Here is a 21,796-nt window from a genome sequence, read left to right as displayed (position 1 = left end):
TGACTCCCATAACAAACTGGTAATTATATAGGACTTACCTATGTATGTGTATGCACAGTCATTCTACTTATTTGATGACAAAAAAGATAAAGGTAAGATACCAGTAATAATACATGAATTTTTCCTGAATATTGTTTAGAATCCAAAACTACATGATAATTTGCACTTCGAGATTTTTTGTATTTTACATTGTATCTAGGTTAATAAAAGAGTCGATTTTGGAAAAATCAGTCTGTAAAGGTTAATGAGGCACTGTAGCTCAAATTTAGGTGGAAAAGGTAGGTGCACTTTTACATGGACTTCAAATGGATTTAATATTAAAATAATTGTAAAACATTAAAATAATTTAAGGGTACCTAAATATGCAATAGACATGTTGTGGGGTTAGGCAAGAAGGTTCCATGTCAGAGAAGCTACAAGAAAAGTTATAAACAACATTAGAAATCTTCACTGAGTTAAATAATAAAATATATATTAAAAAACCTGCAAACAACAAACCAACACATTGCAGAGGACAGTTTGTGAATAATAATAGTATTTTATCCAAATGCATAACTGATATTTCTTTTTGCTGGGGTAGGAACTATACTTTATTATAAGAAAACCAGAAGAAAGTGCACAATTACTCAGTAGTTTGGCCCAGCTTTTTGTCAATTTTACTCTTTATCATAGGCTACTTAATAACAGTTCATTAGGAAGATGGCCGATATCACCACCATGGAGGTTGCCCAACACTTTGAATTATAAGCTCATGTTTTCAGTACCTTAAAAAATAGGCAAACTTAAACTGTTAGGCTGAATTTTTTTGTGTTGGATGTCTGAATCAGGTTCAGACACTCTGGATAATAAAACTAATATTTTTTCACATTAAAAGAAAATTCTGGGGATCTTCTGTTTGAAGAAAGGAACTGAAGAAAATGGGCTGGGGTGAGAAGAGGAAGGTATGGGTAGAATGGAAAAGATCACTGAGATTAAGCAGGAAACTGAATGAAGTGTGAAGTTTGGAAGGGTGAAAACTGCATTTTACTGTGCAAGTAAACTGAAACTGGGATTAGAAGCAGTCTGGGAAGTGCACGTTTGACGAATGCTCATTCATATTTTTTATATATCCTGCATGTGATGAAAGAATGACTATCACTGGGAATACAGCTATGTTGGGTGATACTGGAGCGTAACTGTAATACTGTAAGAGAGTGCCTGTTGGAATACCTCTAATTTAGTAGCTAAGACTCCTTGGAATTGAGGGGGAAAAAAATCTGTACATTTTCTTTTTAATTACAGCACATAACATGTTTTATAAGTTTTTTTAAGGGCATCATTTTTGGTGGTGGGAGTCTTCCATTAATCTGTACTAGAGGTGCTTTTTGCAGTTATGGTGTTTATTTCTCAATATTATGCGTTGGGGTGTAATATTCAGCATCTCATTCCTTGGCTGAGCTAAAAACTGAAGACAGATTTTGAACTGAAACAGATTAAGAGTATAAACAAAAGAAGTGCAATCAACTTTTTAAAGTAGTTGAAGGTGTTCTGGAATATTTCACATTTAGTTATTAGATACTTTAAAAGATAGTAATAAGGGGTAATATGAGTAGGGAGAAAGAAAGAAATCTCAAGGAGTCTAAGCTTAATACACAAAGGCGATATAGATTAAAAAGATAATCCTGCTACAAATCTGTCTCTGAGATTTCTTATTTTGAAGCCAAGATAAACCTCATTTAAGATAATTCCATCAGAAATAGGAGGCCCAAATGTCCTCAAAATGTTGAGCGTCTTTTATGTATGAGAAAGAATCATAGTCTATACTGTATTCTGTGGGAAAAGGGAATGGAGACCTGAAGATATTTTTCTAACCTTGCTGATCTAGTGCTTTTATATAGTGTAACATTCTATAGATATTTCACAGAATGGAAATCCTTTTAGCTTTTACTACTTTTTCCTTAATTATGTATTTGGAATCCCTCTGCCAGGTTTATAGGGAGATTCAGCTCCTCTCTTGCTGAAATAAATCAGTCTAATCTATTTTCCTTGCTTATTTTAAGTAGGAGATGATTCATTTTACTTAGAGCCTAAGAGCTCGTGTAATTCTGTGCACAGAAGTTATTTGTTGAGGAAGGCTTTCCTTATCTTTCTGTCCATTTGCTTAACCATGGAGATCTTGAAAGGAACACAAGCAATCCTAATCTATTCTGAGTAGTTATTTGTTTTCCTTCATGTTTGCCTTGATAGCAAGCAGCCTTGAGCTCTGTAGCAGTTGAGCGCTTCCCAATACTTCTATCCTCAAAGCATCCCAGTAAAAGAGTGAAATATTACCCTCAGCCATGGAATTCATGCATAAGGAAATTACTTATTTAACAATAATTATCGCTAGCCAAGAATTTAACTTTGTAATTCCCAACCATCTGTTATTTCATAGGGTCTGCACTACAGAATAGCAGCTGCTTTATTAAACAAAGGAAAGAAATCTCAGGGAGTTAATAACTGTTTTCCAAAGGCAGCCTTAAAGGTATTTGTTGGAATCAGCTAAGTAAATTTGCTAACATGATTGAAAGAAAAAATTGGATTTACAATATTCATTTGAAACGACACATTTTGTGTTACATAGAGGAAGATCCTTAATACCCCTCCATCAGCTCACGTTCGTTGATCCCCTGTATACCTCTACCTCCAGCCAACCATCCCCCGTGACGTTATGAAGGAAAGGCAACAGTGAAGACAAAACCTTTTCTCCTCATCTTTACTCATTTTTTCCTGGCTGAGGAAAACTAATTTGTATCCCTTGGCCATTTTGATTGAACCAAGCCTACAAATGTTGAAGAGTACTTTATGATATACTTTAACATTTATGTTCCATGTAAAGATCAATTATAGCTTTTGTTGTTTGTGTTTTGTTTTTTAATTAAAAATGTGGGTGTTATCTGGATACCTTGCTGAACAATATTTAGAAAAATTTCAGTGCAATTACACTGTTTTTCTCTAACCTCTGTGGTAGCTGTTACATCCAGGAGGCTAAACAAGAAATTGGTGACATGGGAGATATCCTTTTTCCCCACATGTAGCCAGTTTGTAAAAAATAGATTTAAATATAAAGTAGCTTGAAGCACAGATATTTCATTCTGAAGTTCTGAAATGCTGAAGGACTAGGGATTGCTCAGAAGAATGTATTGGCTCTAAAACTTTTTGAGGTATATTTGAATAGTTCTTAAGGCATTAAATGACCAGACCAAAAAATATCCTGTGCTAGTTACAATGTTCTCAAAAAGCTCAGGGAAAAAAGGCCTGCAAAAATGCTTTAGTATCACCTCAGGGATTGAAAAGAAAATTATTTTCCCATACACTAACACTGTTAAATCTTTTGAATGTAGATGCATTCAAATAATTATTAGCTGGATTGTAGGAAACATTCATAATTGTCATTGATTATATATTACATAGGATATAGAATATGTAGATGTTACTCATTCAGTGACAGGAAGTTCCCCCGTGGAACTGTGTAAGGAACAAAATGTAAAGAAACTAAAATGATGACATTAAAATCTCACATTAAGATACACCTCTTCAAAGAAAATGTCTATTGCTGCTTTCACCATACCATGTTTATGGGAGCTGTGTTTTCTTCTCCGATCCTGCAACATAGGTACAGATCATAGAATCTCTTAGGTCGGAAGAGACCCTTCAGATCACCGAATCCAACCACAGATGGAGTCCAACCGTCATGTAGCACTTCATTATTTAATAACAAGGAAAAGCATTACAAAACTCTAATTGAGGAAATACTTCACAAGGGAAATATGTAATCTGTCGAGTGTTATACTTAAAATGTTGCCGTTACAACCTTGACCAGAGTAGACTAAGTTTGAGATGCATTTCTGTTTTATCTCATTCAATGGTATTGTACCTCAGAGATTAATGATACAGGTCTTAGAAATTAGGTAGAGAAATAAACTGAATCTTTTTTGAAAAAGTAAGGAAGACAGTAACTAAATTGATAATGCCTGGCCCTTCAGTTTCTACACAAACTACACTACTGCTGAAATCATGGGAATCTGCTCGAGTGGGAGCAAGCCTATTTTTTTTTTCCTATTTTATTTCCCCTCACAGTCTGTCCAAGAAAGCATCAAAATTCATAGGGGTAATACTATGAAAACAAAACTGCAGTTGCCTGCCTCCTCTCATCTTCATGAAGAGGGATGCTCTATGTTTCATAGAAATTAGTCCCAGTATTTCAATTGTCTTTATACTAAAGCGTTCCATTGTGCAACTCATTAAAACATGCACATGGAATCTTTTACAGATGAGCTTTGTTGTAATGATCTTGTTACTGTTTCAGATTCTCTCTCATGTGGTAAGTAATTTATACTGGACACTAGAAAACCTTCAGTATGTATTCACTGTCTTTTTATTTAAGGAAGATTCTAGGCTATATATTTAATGCCTCTCTACAAAACGTTTCCACTTAAATCTTAGAATCATAAAATAATTTAGATTGGGAGGGATCTCCTGAGGTCGTCTAGTCTGATGTCCTGCTCAAATTTGTATATACATACAGATTGATTGTAGGAGAACAGTAGTTTTAATTGTTCCTTAATGTTTATTATACATTCATTAATAGTTTACAAGAACAAAAAAGACATTTAGTCAAAACTCACTTTGCCAGATATTTTAAATGGGCCAGCCATGGCAGATCAAATAATCTCTAAATTATGGAGGCTTATCACTGACATATAATGGAAGATTTTATATTCCAATATCACTGTTACTGATCTGTACTGGTATTTTGCAGTTCAGATATACTATAGGTCTTGGATAGATGCTACATGTGTTGGATATATAAGCCCAAATGGATGAACTTCCATAAATGTAGTGGAATAGATCCTTGTCTTCATCCTTTAAAGCTTAATAAATCTTTTTTACAGGTTTAAACCTTAAACTGATGTTTGATAACAGCTCTGTTCTTTTACATCATCAGGATAATGAACGTGGTAGTTTTCTCAGTTTTGGCAACTGCTTCTCTGCTTTAGGTGGTGGCGTCTCTAATAAGAGTGCAAGCTGCAGAGTCAACCTTATCAGGGCCTTAAATGAACAAATCTAACCACAGTCCACTCATCTGTGCCTGTTATTAGCAGCAGTATTTCTAACTGATAGAACAAGGCTTTGGAGAGCACAGATCTGTGTTTTATTCTAAACGCCGCTATTGTGACTCTCCATATCTGATCTTTGTGGGAACTCTGGTATTCATTTCCCTTATGCATCATTTTCCCAGCAATAAAATAAGAATATTAAGACTTAACCACATTTAGGGGGTATTTTGAGATTCTTTGTTGAGAGGTACTCTATAGTAAGTATAGGTGGTTGAAGTTGTTAGTGTTTATGAATGAATGAGGAACAGAATTTGTAAGGTACCTGAGAGTCTGGAGATGGAGACAAGCATTTTGGAGGGTTTATAGAAATAGTTAAACAGATTGGGAGCCTCCTTGGTTATGGAGCCATAGAAATCAGTAGGAGTTAATAGCAGCTCTGCATAAACACTTCTGAAAATCTACATCTTTAAAAATCTAAACACTTGTGAAAACCCATTTTTTCAGGAACTCAGCCATTCCAAACAGATTAGCCAGAAGATGCTGTTATAAAATCCCTTGGGGAACGATGCAGCTCCACGGGTCTATATATCTTAATTCTTTTGTTCCCTAGAGAAAAACGCCTGCTGGCTTACAGCTGTGACCCGGCTGAGATGTCAGGCTGACTCCACTAGGTCCTGTCAGGTTACCTTTAAACTGAGAGCTCAGACACATTTAAAGATTTGCAACACAGATTTAAGAATTTACATTTTTCCAACGCAGAGTAAAGACAACCATTTCTTCCTCCAGTTTCCCTTAGATATCATGTTTTATTGCTGAGAAATCTTGTTCATTCTGTATCTTTTGGAAAAGAAGTCTGATGCTCCATGATCAGAAAGCTATTGATTCCACCTGAAGTCTGCAAAAGATGACATCCTTTGCAGGTTGGAGTCTTAGACTGTTGGAGTCAAATCTAGGCCTTGATTTAGCAAGGTACCTGTTTGTGTATCTAATGTTGATCGCGTGGCTTGATTCAGGGAATTCAACAGGAGTGTTCACATGCAGAAAACAAGGCATAGACTTTGCTTGCTGACATCAAGAAGACTTTTACTCATTTAAATGCTTTTACATTAATTCTTACATGATTAAGTGGATTGGTAGAAATGTAATATGAGATTGACGTTTCAAATACTGATATAGCATCCAGAAGCAATATAATTTCGTTGTGGTAAGTTCCTGAAAATGTGTGTGTTTTGCCTCCGTTTCAGAAAAAGGGGGTACGATGTGCAGATCACCTGCATGCTTGGAATGAACCGAAAGGCAAACAACAGATGAAGAAAACATGTGCTGCATGGCTGTCAGATAGCATCTTCTTATTGACCGTAAAATAAATTACTAGATAATAATATGTAGCTGGAGAGAGTGTCCTCTGGAATTTATTCAAAAAGAGAAATGGATTTCTCTACTGACTTGCTTAAGTAAAAATGTCCATGAGTTACAGATAGCAGAAAACTATTTATAACCTGCTATAATAAGAACATTCCTTATGTAATTTCACATCCCGTTGTATCAGTTCATTACAGATTTCGTTTCGCATACTTTTTCCTGCCTGGTAACACAAAATAAAATATATGCATGACATCAGCATGTGTGCATTTGCAAAACCAGGTGCCAATAACCTAAATGTAAATATGTTTTTAAATGATCTCTGCTGTGGATCCTAGAGGAGGAATGAATAAATGAAATTTTCTTCAATTTTCCAAGACAACTAAATTTTTTTGAAGTTTTGTTTGTTTTTAAACAAAACATTGCAGCAATGAATTTGCTAGAAGTTAGGTCTTCAGACTTGCAAGGCTTTAAAAACTGTAGCTTTTGTGATGAAAATAGTACGCCGAGGTTATAGATTAGTCATTAGGGCCCAGTTCATTCTTTTTACCTTAGCAATTATGTTTCCTCTAAGCTGACATGAAAGAACTGCAGGGCATTGAACTAGAATCCATTGATAAATTGTACCGAACAACTAGAATATCACTAGATCCAGGGCCAGCACTGAACCACTTTTGCAGAAGAGCCTAGCACAAGGTGTGCTCTGTAAGTGAGCACATAAGAGAGATGGTCCAGGGCTGCAGCAATAGCTGGTAAGAACAATCCAAGCAGATGTCATTAGCCCTTCTGTCCCCGTCTTCCTGCCATATTCTTCATCATACTAACTTCTTTTAAATAAAAGGAAGCTAATTCGGAAATTTTCAGCACAGGTAGATGGATATGTTCTCATTCTCTTAGGTTAGGCGGGTGAAACCAGACTAATCAACTGCCTTTGGAGTTTATGCAAACCACGATGCATTATCCTGTTGTTCAATAGAAACAATGTAGTGCTAGGTCTGAGAGGAACATCAGACGAGGCTGGAAGAAAGGTTCCCTGATACTAGGAAAACATAAGCCCACCTGAGGTTACGAGAAATGTATAATTTAAACCAGTAGTGTCTTGAATCTGTATTAAAAAATTTACAAGCTATTATCATTAGTATCCTTTTTTTTTTTTTATTTGAAAACCAGTAATGTTTGTCAGATACTTTCATTTGACAGAATTGCCTGTAATGCTCTTAATTTCAATTTTTTTAAAGAAGTTTTTAATGTTTGAAATAGGCTTCTTGTGTTCCACTGATAATTCATGGATTAAATGACCCCAAAGCAAATGATCACTTGAAATGTTAACCAATATTTTCATGTTGTTTCAATACGCTTTCATGTGTTTCAGTGCAAAACACAGTGTGTGTTCCTACAGCTGTTATATTTGTATCAGTAAAATATAAATTTGAGATAGATGTGAACATAAATATGTTCAGTTTGTGGTTCTTTTATGTTAATTATGGAGACATATGCAATTTGAATGATGTTTGCCTCGTGTATTCTTCACATATTAGCAGTGTCTTTATGTTTAACCAAACCATAAATGGTTTAACATATGACTGTCTAGTCTTTTCAATTAGTTGTGGTTTTTTATATTAGGGCTTATTTCCCTTTTTATTATGAGACTGTTTTTCCTTCTGATTAATTTTAAATAATCATTTGGAAGGAATTAAACATGCTGGGTTTTTTTTATTATTATTTATGTCTTTCCCAGCTGTAGGTATCCAGATGAAACTTGAATTTTTCCAGCGGAAATTTTGGACTGCAAGCAGACAGGTATATTTTAAATCAAAATTTTCTTTGTCATTCAATCATAACAGGTTTCTAACTGTGCAGATGATGATCCACAATTTTTTTGTCACAAGCAAAACTATTGTAAAGAAACAATGTACTTGAAATATATAATGGCTATCTTCTGATTTACGTTCCAGCTCATCATTACAAAAAAAGAGAATCCAGTGGTCAAACCCAGTTGCTTGATCCCATATTTATGGAAACCAGTAGAAAGATTATTAATTTTAGGCCCCTATGCATAAGGAGTTACTTTGCTGGCCTTACACGTGTTGATTTTCTCCCTCAGAAAAAGTGGAAACAGTAAACCAAACCGTGATATTTATTCATTTTCAGTGGTAGCAGCGTTATGCCTTCTCACTTAGGACCTATCTTTAACATTCAGTAACTGAAGTATCATATGAATTAGTAACTAAACTAGATTAGAGAGTCATGGTTGGCGTTCATAGTCTTTAACAAACTGTACCTAAAATGTTCAGGATCTAGCATTTGTACTCATTAAAGAGGATAACCATGTACTTTGTAAAGATTAGGATGCCATCCCTATTTTGAGAATAGATTGGAACTGTACTGTTTTAGAAAATAACCCATAAAATGCAGGCACTACCCCACCTCTATTGGAAAGTCATGTATTCATGTCTACAAATGGTCTCCAAGCTTCTAACACATGGAGGAGATTATGGTGTTCAAAACAGTTGAAATTGTTACAGTGTGAATGCACCCTTTCTCTGCAGACAGGAACAGACCAGAATTGGTGAACAGATTTAAAAGTTTCTTAGCCATTTTTAGAAGAATTGTTGTCAGATAAAAATGTAATCAACTCTTTATAATCGTGCTTATATGGATTTGTAAAATGTCATATTTTGTAATCATCAAATAAGAAATGAAAATATTTTATTGATTTTTGATATCATTTCTAGTGTGCATCTCTTGATGGCAGATGTGCTATAAGTTGTGATGATGAAGTAAGTATTTAATAAATTATTATTTTTTTCCATTTATACCTCTACTGCAATAGAACATAAGGTTGATGAATTTACTTTCAACATCTCATTGTACATTATAATCTCCTGGTGTAATTTGGAATCACCTTCTAAATATTATACTATTTAGATAGTGAGACTTTTTTTTTATGACTGCTCACAAACATCCATTTCATTACAAGGTTGACACTGATAACTCAAATACGCATTGTAATAAATTGTGCTTTGTGAATCCAGTTTTGGAAATAATTTGAAGCTGTTCTAAGGCATTTTTTTACTACTTTATTGTTCATCTTAGAAGCTAATCTCTGATGTTCACACTAGAATTAGATATGAATTCAGAGTTGAATTTATGCAGAACTAATACATTAATAGCACTCCAGGAAAAAAAAAAAAAAAAGAGAAGTAACCTTAGTTTGGCTTAATGAACTCACTGAAGTAGCTTTTTATGTAGTTTAATTTGTTAGATAAAAATACTATTTTCAATATTTTATGCATAGATTTTTGCAAAGCATTTGACATCATACCATCTGGTGTTTTGGTTGAGCAACCAATGTATCACAGGTTAAATGAATTAAAAAGGGGTTAATAAAGCACAGACTGTATTGATATATGGGGAGGAATTAGGCATACAAGAGTCTATAAAATCAGAGTTGGGTATAACATCCATGTGTTATCTCTAAACTGAGTGAATGGTGTGAGGAGATCTGGATCACCTGATAAACTGTGCTTGAACAAGGTATATGAATTTAAGCATGATAAAATGTAAATTCATACATCTAGAAATAAAAACTGTAGGCTGTATTTGTATGATACTTTCATACAGTGGCCAAAAGAACTATTGCAAAACATACATAAAAGGCAAGAGCCTGTTTGTAGCTCATGCTAGTGTAATGTTTATTTCAATCTTTTTTTTTAAATAGGATAACATTTTTTTATACAGTTATAAAGTTTTTATCCAGTTTTATTCAGTTTTTTTATATGTGCTTAGTTGTTTTCAGGAAAGCTGCTATCTGTATGGCCAAAAGTCAGCAGTCAATGCAGCATTAGTTTTTACAACCTTTTCAGGAAAGCATAACATATGGTACTCCCAGCAAACCATGAAAAACTGAGCAGTTTCCCCCACCATTGCAAACTCTGATGTTTGAAAAGTGCCTTCTCATCTCTTTTCTCTGAAGCCATTTCTTCTGAATATCTTCAAGTTCTCACAAGTTTGTGTCACTACTTTTTACAATAGGAACCCACGTATATTATTTGTGGTATTCCATAGGTCTGCATTTCTCTTTCTCTGTTCTTTTCTTATCTTTCTTATAGTCTCACTTTACAGGTCTCTTTCTCACTGTCCCAGCATTTGAAATAGACTCCCACTTCTTATCACAGAGGTGCTGCTTGCCCTCTGTTAATGTATTTTCAATGAAATCTCCACATCTTCCACCACCTGACCGGCTGCCCTGACTGTTTTCCTACCTATACAATTGTTAGTTCATTTGGAGTGTGCTCGGTGTTGTGTAGCACTAAGTTTGTTCAGGGCTGTTCAGGACATAAAAAAATAAAGAAGAATGGTTACATGAAGTACTGTGTGATGTTTCCTGTAGCGAAAGTTAGCGGAGTTGGGCTTTCCTGAGGATAGGTAATTCAAAACTAAATAACGGTGGTAAAAAAAAAAGTTCACGAATGTGTTTGAGGAGTGCTTTCTAACATGTGCCATTATTGTATTGGATATTTAGTTGTTTAAGGCAGAAAATGTTATTTTTATTTTTTTATCACTTTTGTGTAAATTAATTTATAAAAAGTTTAAAAGGTACATCATCAGTCTTAGCAATCTCACTTCTAGGATGCTACTTCCCAACCTCACATGCTGTGACATTGAAATGTGCTTTATTGAAAAGCGAGTCCAGGACATAGGTGCAGTGCAAAAAATTTTTTAAATATATGTCTGCTTAATATGAGATTCAGATCACAAAAATCATTCCAGGGAGAAAGGCAGAACTTAAAACATCAGCAGTTATAAGAGTGGAACACTAACTCTTGTAGCATACCAAATCAGCAAAACTTACAACAAACTATAATTCATCTACTAGGACCCTGGGTTCTAACAGTTGGAAGATAGACATAGCAATAAATAATAGAAAATAAAATTTGCAGTAAGCCAAAACACAAAGGCCTGATGATCATGCCATCTTTGGCAATGAAATGGACCATATGTCTACATATCTTTTGCATTTCTAGCTATAACAGCTTACAGACTCTTCTGTTTAAAGCTTGTATCATTTTAATCATTAAGTAAACTTTTCCAAATATGAAGCAATGAAAAACAAAGCAGATTCCACCCAGGTGTGGGTGAAAGTGCTTACTTGACCCAAATTCCAGGCTGTCATTTGCATATTAACCAATTTTAAGCTGAGCTCATAATGTTTATTACCCCATTCTCCTAAGAGTGATCAGACATCTATTGAAAAAGAAGGTCTGTAGAACTGTTAATTACGTGAGTTTTGTGGCCTTGCTTTACTGTAGCTTGCTATAGACTTAATGTGCAAGCTTTACCTTGAATTGTTTCCAGCAGTTTTAAATATTTTCATCAATGGGTTCCTAGTCATAGCCAACCAGCTTGAGAAGTATAACTGCAGGTAGTCTGGCTGAAGTTAGAGTGCTGTATAAAATCTCCTTCTTTTTTACCCTAAACCACCGTGCTTAGGGGATTAAAAACTGGGCAGAGATTACTTCCTTCATTTGCCATAGCCTTTGTGATAGAATAGTAGTATTACATAATTTCTTGTGTAAAACATGCTCCTGCTGCAACGTGTCCAACTACTTCATCAAGACAAGCATATTTTTGTTACTGCAAAAATATTTTTGGTCTACTTGCTAAGAAGCAAGTACACACAACTAAAGATTCCAAGAGGGCACAGCCAGAAACAATCTACTCTTTTCTTTTTTATTGCATTGGCAATTAATAAGAAGAGCCATATACTTTGCTAAATATTCATGCAGAACTTCTTTTGCTAGTACATTTATATGCAAAGAAAACATGAGCAGTTTAAAGTCCTTTCAGCTATTTCCACTTGACACCAGCAGGAGCCATGTAAGCATATGGAGAAATTTAGTAATAGAGTGAACCTAGGTGATTTAGAGATTCCAAACTTTTTTTAATGACAAAATGTACTGTTGATAGGACTCAATCAAATATCACAGCTCCTCTGTTGAGTCTGTTAACTTTCACAGCCATCTTTTCTCAATGGTAAGAAAATATCTACTGAATAGTTATGGTATAAATTAAAGCATTTAAAAGTACTAAGACATTAATGCAAATAGAATGGCACAATAGCCATACAGAGAATTAGTTGATGAGTTTGTGTGGTACTTTTGATTCTAAAATACAGACATTCCATTAATTAGAAATCCTTTTTTTTTTCTTTCTTTTTTTTTTTCTTCTTTTTTTCAGAGCTTTGGATTTCTTCATTTCTTGTTTTCCTGATGTCTCACATTTTATTTTAATGTTCTGTTTTCTTTCTTTTTCATTTTTGGGTTTTTTAACCCATATTATTTTCCATTACTGTTATTGTATATTGGAGCTGTGAAAAATACACTTGAACTTGATCAAAGTTAGTGTAATTCAAATGTGTTCTCAGACCTTAGTCAACATTCTTGCTGTGTTTGTTCCGGACTTCATGCCTACTCTATTTTATAAGCTCAGGGACTCTCCACCTATGGAACGTTCCCCTTGAAATCTGAAGTTCACTGAACTTGAACCTTTGGGCAAACCCGTGAATAGTTCGCTTCCAATACCTGGGAAACACTGTGAATCAAACCTCTTTCATACAGCTCTAGTCTATGCGAATGCTATTATCCCATGCATTAATCTTGTATCTGAAATCTTCTGTTTGAGATTTGCTAATGTATTAGACAAGTAAATGCACCCCACTGTCCTTTGTCAGTGCTAAGTTTAAGTTACAGACTGTTTCTTTAATGTGGTGATGAATATTGAAAGTTATTTATCTTGCTGGCAAGCAGGTGAATGAATGGTGCTGAATGAATATTTTTCCCTTGTTGATGTTTCTAAAATGGATTGAAATAGAAACCTTCTTATCTTCACATTCCTCCCAAAAGATACAGATTCCACTTATTGCCTTATGCCTGTTTCTGGTAATCATGCTAAAACATTAGTGTCTTTTTAAATTCTGAACAATGGTAGTGAATGATTATGTCTTAGAGATTTGAGACATGGCCACTAATTCTTGAATCGAGCCAGTGTTTTCCCAACTGTTTGTAATCCGTAAACTATGAAATTAAGCCTACACTCTTTCTTGTCCAGCATAACTACTTTTATTTATTTTCTGTACTGTGGAGAAATATTGTTTCTAAAGCACTATCTTTAGATTAATCTTTCATGCATGAGGACTGCAAATATGTATCCTCAAAAGAGCTCTTTGTTGACTTAGCTCCTCTCCTAATAAAGTTAGTGGGAGGTTTATGATTGACTTTGGGGAGAGCAGTGTTCTGGTGTTACAGTCTACTTCTGAAATTCCACCCTTCACACACCATTGAGGTTAAGTAGCTGCCTTTTCTGAATGCATTAGCTCTACTCGATTCTTTGCCAGCATCATCAGCTTTTCACATTGCATTTGCCAATTTTTGGCTTTCTAGCAGATCAAAGGTTGGAATTGAGTTGTTTCAACTTCCTTTTTGACAGATTTTCTGTTACTGGGGTTGTATGTAGCTTAGGTTCCCCTATTAGAATGAATATCCTGTGTTTGCATTAGGGGATGATGTTCATTCCAAACTGATTTGGGCTTCTTTGTTTTTTTAAAAACTAAACTTCAAGCCAGCATTTCTGCATATCTCTCCTCTTCTTCAGCCCCACAGAACAGTACTAATGTGTGGCCAGAATGAGATTCAGACACATCTAAGCATCTCTTGAAAAATCAGAGTGCATTTTCACAGCATCTTGCACAACTACTACTGCATGGAACTGCTTTCCTCTCTAAAACAGCAGAGAGATTTTGCTGCATGTGCAGAGTGTAGCAGAAAGCATATTTTTTCATGTCTCTGTGCAGCCCATTTGCAGCAGGAAAGGTTTTGAATTAAAAGCAAATCCATGATGATTCCTGTATTGGAAGCCATACTACTTTTTTTTTTTTTTTTTTTTTTTTAAACAAATGTCACAAAAAATTAAAAAAACAGTGATAAAATATTTGCTTATTTAGACCAACGATAGAAATACATTAAAGATTTAACGCTGAGGTAGGTATTTGGCAATACTGAAGCGAAACTGAGCTATATCAAGGTTTGCATTGAAACTTATGTTTAAACTCCGAAGCGCAGTAATTAAAGCTCTGCCTGTAGCAAGTAATTCACTTGAGGTTAAAATAGTGCATGCATGTATGGAGGGAAGCACTGATTTGGGTTTAGCTTGTTTTATGCAGTTTATACGTCTGACCTACGAAAAGCTAACAGTCCTACCTCTAAATCCAGTTCCCAATTAAAAACACAATTTGAAAAGCTTTAGGAGACCTGTGGGGCCTCTTTTACAGAAGTTTCTGGTCCCATCCCCCAATGAACAAATTAAAAAATACTACCTGGTCCCCTGTTGGTCCTCCAGGCTGACACTGTGTTTTCACTAATACATCATTAGGGTAATGACATTGTGCTGATGTTTTTCTCCAAACAGAGGAGAAGCCATCAGGAGCAACAAAGTTCTATGCCTTTGCAAAGTTAGTTATAAGGAAAACTTTCAAGAATGGACTATAAAAACACCGTTCTTGTTCTTTTTGTGTTTGTTTATAATTATTTATGTCCTCGCTTTCTGTACACCTTTGTTTTGTTTTGCATGAAACAAATGCATAAAAATTAAAGCAGATAACATCGCATAAGTTGAGACTACATTCATTTAGAAGTTATGTAAGCCATTATAACAACTTGAAGGTTTTACCCATTTAGAAGTCACTTGGAATTAAAGTAATTAACTTATTGCTGTAACGTAAAATAAAAAAATAAAATTGTATCTTATTATTTTTCAGGCAATCAACTGTTACCTAATAGATAACAATGGGTTTATTTTAGTGTCTGAAGACTATAGACAGGTAAGTGAAAGGTTTTTATTCAGTCTTCTCATGTAACACATTCATATAAATTACTTGTGTTTTAAATAGGCCATTATCTCAAAATGTTAAGGAATTAGTAACATAAATTAAAAAAAATTCCTTCAACAAAGACTACAAGTTGTTTCTCACAGGAGCTCGGTTTCTGTCTCCCATAGGGGCAGGGTCTGCTCTTAAACTCGTAAATGTTCTCTTAAAGGGCTTTTTTGCTGCAGAAGTGTCTGTCTTCCATAAGACATTTTTACCCCAAGAAAAAAAGATTCTCTGTGGCATTTTTGCCACAAGGAAATGTTGAGGAGGGAGGGAGGACACTGGGGACACAGAGCTTTTACATTCCAACTGGAGATAATGAAATTTTACAGAGCTGTTAGCTGAGGAGTTTGTTTTCTGAAGTGGATTACAGTCATTGAAGGATTAAAACTAAGCACTCAGCATCACAACAGAGAGGACAAGGATCATGATTAATGAGAAGAACATTCAAAACATTAAATTGCTTTGTCTTCATGGAAAATTATTGAAAAATGAATGTATAATCACTCAGTCCTGCAAACCTTATTTATGAAGGAATCATCACTATTCTCATTTAGTTTTGCCGGAAAACTGCTGGCATGGTGCCCTAATTATGCCAGAATTATCTGAAGCTGAATTTCTTTTCTGTGTTGGGATTGTGAATAGGAATATCCACGCTCCTACTTAGCCCTCAGGTGAATTAAAATTGTTATGACTAGCTTGGTTACTGAGAAACAGCTATCAGAAAGCGCTCTGGCTAACCTGGAAGAGTGACTGGAGAGGAGATAAAAAACTCGAAGTGAATGGCAGAAAAGAAGCCAAGTAAAAAGATACAGATATTATTCACCTTTGCATAGTGCAAAATTAATTGCATGTTTCCTCATGATCCCTCTCTCTCTTGCTCCATTTTTGTTGAGACTTCAGAAAGTCTATTAGCATGTAATAAACAAGGGAAATACAATTTTTCTGAAACTATTATCCTTCCAAAGTGTACTAGAGCATTAACTGTTAAGCATGTTGTACTGTGTCATGCAATAGTCATTCTTCATGATGTGTTTTCTGATATGCAAAACTGAGCACTGAAATTGATTATTTGTTTTACTTTATTAAATTTATTGCTTCCATCCCTTGAGAATGCCAAGCACGTTCTGAATATAATTCCAGGATGTACCTAAAAAATAATATGAACTAAAGATGTAACTTTGCTTAAATATTAACTGCATTAAGTTAGAGGCAGCTGTTTGGGGTTTTTCCCCTTGTATCTTTCTGTCAAATCTGTATTTTCTACTTAGTTGAGCAATACCTAAGAAAAACACTCATTGTAGAATAATCTTGATACATTTAAACATTTTTGTCTAATTATTCCCCCTGTTGTTATTATTCACAGGTACTGAACTGTGGCTTGTGTAACTGATTTGCTAGTTGATAGTTGGCTATAGCCAATAAATATGATTAGGAAGAGATTTTTCCTTTGGTTGGTTACCTGATACTAGCCATTACATATTCCTTTGAAGAATATACCGTGGACAACTGTTGGACCAGAACTAGGCTAGAAATATGTTATGGCCTAGTTTTTTTTATTTATGATGGTTCTAAGCCTAAAATGGACAGTAAGGGTGTCTCTATGTTTCTATAATGCTATAGTAAGATTATGATAGTTACAATAGTGTAGGTTTATTTTTATATGTGTGTGTATATATATACTCTGTATTTATTGTGGATGGAGGAGTAGGGAACTGGGATGACACATTATCAATTACCTGTCTGGGATTGCTTCAGCACTTTTTTCCTAAAAATGACGTGAACTGCTCTAAGAATCTTGTTTGGAGGAAGTGCAGTTCTTCATCTGAATTGCAGTTAAATCCTGATATATTAAAAATTAATGATAATGTGTGTGTTACTGCTTTGTGCGAGAACTAGCATTTACAAATGGAGCTTTTGTGGAGAGAACTGTCACTGCAATGTCTTTATAAGACTGAAGCACAACTTGATAAATCAGGTTTATTACTATCTAAGGTTACACTAGTCATTTATGGTTTAGGTTTTTTGACATTGACTGCCTCCTCAATAGTTAGGATAATCTTTCTTCATCAGTCAACTAGGGCTATTGAAGGTAGTTTTTTTAGTCACATAAGCTACAAATGTTCCTCTTGTTTCTAGGAGACTTTATGAGACTTTACACACCCGCATGTTTTGGAAAATGTTCCAAGTTTCCCCTGAGTAAAAAAAAAAAAAAAAGGCAATACTTGCTTTTTCGGTGGAGGAATGCCTTTTTTTGGCTAGGGCTGTAACTTTTCTGCCTGCGAACTCCCAGGTGCATACTTGAGGTCAGCTAAGTTCCTTGTAATGGAATTGGGGTTTAGTTCATACAAAACCTATGGAATCCATGCAATTTGAGAGTGTAGTGCCCCCCCCCCCATAAATTGTGGGATTTCTCCCTTTAAACAATGCAGAGAACATACCCAATCCTTCTGGGAGTTGAGGGTCTAAAATAAAAAATGTCTTCCCAAACTAGAAAAATGCTGTGCATGCAAGATTTTCCACTGTCATATGAATGGCTGTGGATGATGGAGTCACTTCCGCATTACATACCAAATTTGTAAGACGAATGTTTGTTTTTCTCAACAGAGATTTATTTTTATTAGTCCACATCTACTGAACAAGGACAAAACGAGTAATTCATCAGGCTGAGTGGTTTTAAGTATGAAATGACTCTGAATGGAGTTAAAATTTATAGGATTGATGAAATGTACTGTTCCAGCTCCTTAAACAGGTCATGCAGGAATTATAAACAATGCTTTTTAATGACTGTTTATTAAATCCTCTCACAACCTGTTTATATCTTTTTTGAGTAACATTTTAATCACAAGGGTTTGTGATCAGATTAGTGTGTTTTCTTTACAAGCTTTAGGTTTGGATGGCTTTTATTTCTGATATTAGATGTTATATAATGTACCTCAATATATTGTTTAAGGTCTCGCATCTGCTCAGGGGTAATAATGTAATCCCTGTAACTTGCCATGACTGTGAAGTCCTCTTCAGTTTTTATGTAGCAGTCGTCCTGAAAACCTATCTATGTAACTGCCAAAGCCACTCTTGTCAGATCCTAGAATATGCCAGTTTAAATTGCATCCAGCGTTGTTTTGCATTTATCTATGCTTCTGGTAATTTCTTGCATTTTCCCCTTACAGACTGGTTACTTTTTTGGGGAGGTTGAAGGGGCTGTGATGAACAAGTTACTAACAATGGGCTCCTTTAAAAGGTAAGAATTAACTCAACTTTCTCTCTCTTAAAAAATGTTGTAACAACAAAATGAAATAAAACTAACCCAAAGTCATGTAAAAGAAGGCCAAGACTGGCAGTGTGGCTGGATTCTCATTTATACCTCTTTTCCATATGATCTGAGTGTAACTCGATGCCATGCACATTGAATATTAAGAGTACTGGAGACAGCCTACAGTGTGTTTCTTGTTAAAAAGAACAGTTTATTTGCCTATGATGCTAAAGCTGTGCGCCTCTCCTGTTCCTGTGCTCAAGCCGAAAAAGAATTGGGCCGTGTGTACTACTGAACAGTTTTAAATGGCTCTAAAGCAGATCACTGATGCAACATTAAACATTTTGACCTGTAAAAAGTTGGAGATCGCTCAAACTAGGTAGTGCAAAATGCCCTACTGTTAAAGGGGAGGAGTGTTCTGCCAGTAAATCATTTTCATTCACATGCTAATTCACCTTTGCACATTGTTGTGACTGTTGACCTGGTGTTACTATCATGATGACAATAAAAACTAATAGTGATTTTATGTGTTGTCCTTTGAAATAAATTATGCATCCTGGGGAAGTAAGGAAGAACTTTTCCCTTTAACCTGTAACTCGACACTGGAGTCTTCATGGCTTTCACGTGGTCTAAGAAGTGTTCCTTACCCCTTTGTCCTCTTACAGCATGAGAGAAGTGCTGACCATACATATTACACTTTTCCCTTTTATTTTCCTATGCATTTCTAGTATAAAAAAATGACACACCACTGATTGCATCAACCGCTGAATTTAGTTATTACATGTGAGGATGTATAGAGAGCCTCCCAAAACAGATGGTTTGTGTGCTTCCTTGGTAAACCAGCTCTCTTAAAGGCAGAAAGCTTTCCATGCTGCCTCTGTGCATTATAGCTGAGTACCACTCCCAGTAAATGACTGACCTGAAATGGAAAGATCTAGCGCTCACTGAATCATCCCAAATCCTAGTTTTCTGAGGGTGGCAACCTTTTTGTGTTTAGCACTACATTCTTAACGTATGCTGTAAAAGGAAATGAAGTAATACATATTTGTAGACTGGGTTCTCCGATGAAAAGATCTGTTTATGCAAGAGATGAAGCATTTTATTTAATACAAACAAAACCATACAGTCAAAATCAAGGGATAACGCTTTAATTTGTCCCAATTTGTTTTGTCCTGCCTAGCAAAGCATTTCAAACAGAATATCGATGGTAGTATGCACCACCATTGAGAAAACAAAGACTGCATGGCTCGAGTATTCCAGCTAAACTGCGGCGGGCGCCAATTTGACGGGCATCATTGGCTTATGATTTTGCTGGTCTTGAGCTCTGAGGGAGTTCCAGATAATGAAGCCACTAGCTCAGTGCAACTGAGCTGCACGCTAAAAAAAAATATAAACACAATGAGCCGATTATTTAAACACAATAAACTGGCCATTGGCAATCAATTAAAAATGGGAGAGAATCAAAGTGGTGTAATTGCACTAAATGAGCCACCTGCTTTTCCTGCTGTACAGCAGATAGTTCTGTGCAGCAACAACAACAAAGCAAAAACTGTCTTTGAGCTGTCCTAGATGAGGCCTTTAAAATAAATTAGTCCAGCAATATGAAGAAGAAATCTTTGCTAGCTCTCATGAAAAATAGTCAGACACATTTACTGTATTTTTAAGATTACCAATTTGTTTGGGTGGGGTTGTGTTTTGCTTTTCCAAAATTCATTTATAAGGAATAAGAAGTAAAGAAAAAAAGCACTGAATAATGCAGTGGAAAAATCTACTGCCAGTGCCATTTCCCAGAGAGCACAATATAGATGTTGCATGCATTATACTGGTGATTGCTGCTCTTACCACGGAGACAAAATCAGAGAGCAAGCTCTGTTCTTTAGCCTTTTATTCTGATAATATCCAGAGCCAAACTTTCTTGCAATTTGCTTCTTATGTGGCATTTACTGTCCAGCAGGTGAGTTACATAGCTTTGCCCTGTTTGATCCGGTCTTGCTCCTTTTTCATTTAGTTTAGAAGTAGAAGGTTCTACAGTGCCTGATCTTCCCTGTAGAAGAGTGTCCTAACATCCCCAGTAACCATGGGGATGGGAGTCCTTTCTTCCTTTTGCACCACTAATCTGAGCGGCAGTGCAGATATGCACTACCACCTCACTGATTCATGCCAGCTTTCAGGCTGTCTGGCCACAAAAGGAATGAAATAACCCTTTGTGCGTTCTCTCAACTACCACTAATTTGGAGGGATATAGAAGTTCTTTTTAGGATTGAGCTGCAAGTGTTAAACAAAAGGGGGTTGTTTGCTGCTGACTATATTTCTTTTCAACCTGCAGCAGGATGAAATTCAATTTTTGTGTTTGCTGTTTATTTTTTAAAGTGAACTTAAATACCTCCTTCCCTCCTCAATTTCTTTAAACTCAGTACTTCTTTTGAATAAAGTGTGCATATGTATGTATGTATATTTTCTTAGTTTATGGGTTTTATGTTTAGGGAGAAAAATTATATCAGTGCCTCCACAGCAACGTGACATGTTGTGTGATTTAATTTAGCAAAATGATGTTTATCTTATACCCTGAATATTGCACACAGTTAAATAATTTGAATATAATTTCAATCTATTATTAAATAAATTAGTATGTGCTTATGGAAAAGTATCTGCTTCAGATAAGTTGGAAAAAAGTTTCTTTATAGTTTCCTCAGCACTTTGTTTACATAAAAACAGTGAAAAATAGGTTCAACTGCTCAAAGCATGAAAATCTAAAAACCCCTACATTAATATCAGAAAAATTAAGGGCTATCAGAGCAATGAGATGCCCAAAGAAATGAACTTAATAAATCTGTAAGAGAAAACTATATATCTCTTGACTTCAAAACCCTTTCATCCTTTCCAGTAGGAGGAAAACTAAGCAATTCTATAAGACAAATATGGAAACGGCATCATTTCCTCTTAACAGTTCTGTTTCCACCAGGCATCCTCTTGGCCTCTGAAGAAGAATCTACGCTTTGGTATTTAATCATGTTGTCAGGATATATGACTGAAATGGTGCACCCCTGAATTCCAGCTTTCCCAGATGCTAAGGCTCGCTCAAATAAGTTCTTGTTGCTCTCAGAGCTTCTCTTGTTTCTCAGTTTTTCTGGCTCTGTTCCTTTACCTTTGCTCACATGCTTCTTAGTGAAGAATGCC

General features: G+C 35.4%; 1 protein-coding gene across 1 annotated transcript in view; it reads left to right on the top strand.

Moving 5' to 3' along the window:
• CACNA2D3 (calcium channel, voltage-dependent, alpha 2/delta subunit 3) overlaps positions 1 to 21,796 on the top strand; it is a 476,027-nt gene that overhangs the window by 419,749 nt on the left and 34,482 nt on the right. The window contains exons 28-31 of the mRNA XM_010572633.1: positions 8,179 to 8,240; positions 9,176 to 9,220; positions 15,256 to 15,318; positions 18,537 to 18,607. Of these exons, the coding sequence (XP_010570935.1) occupies positions 8,179 to 8,240; positions 9,176 to 9,220; positions 15,256 to 15,318; positions 18,537 to 18,607 (241 nt within the window). The remainder of the gene's footprint in view (positions 1 to 8,178; positions 8,241 to 9,175; positions 9,221 to 15,255; positions 15,319 to 18,536; positions 18,608 to 21,796) is intronic.

The sequence above is a fragment of the Haliaeetus leucocephalus genome, unplaced genomic scaffold, assembly GCF_000737465.1.
Source record: "Haliaeetus leucocephalus isolate CR32 unplaced genomic scaffold, Haliaeetus_leucocephalus-4.0 Scaffold2, whole genome shotgun sequence".
Taxonomy (NCBI): domain Eukaryota; kingdom Metazoa; phylum Chordata; class Aves; order Accipitriformes; family Accipitridae; genus Haliaeetus; species Haliaeetus leucocephalus.
This window is presented reverse-complemented; position numbering and strand designations above follow the sequence as displayed.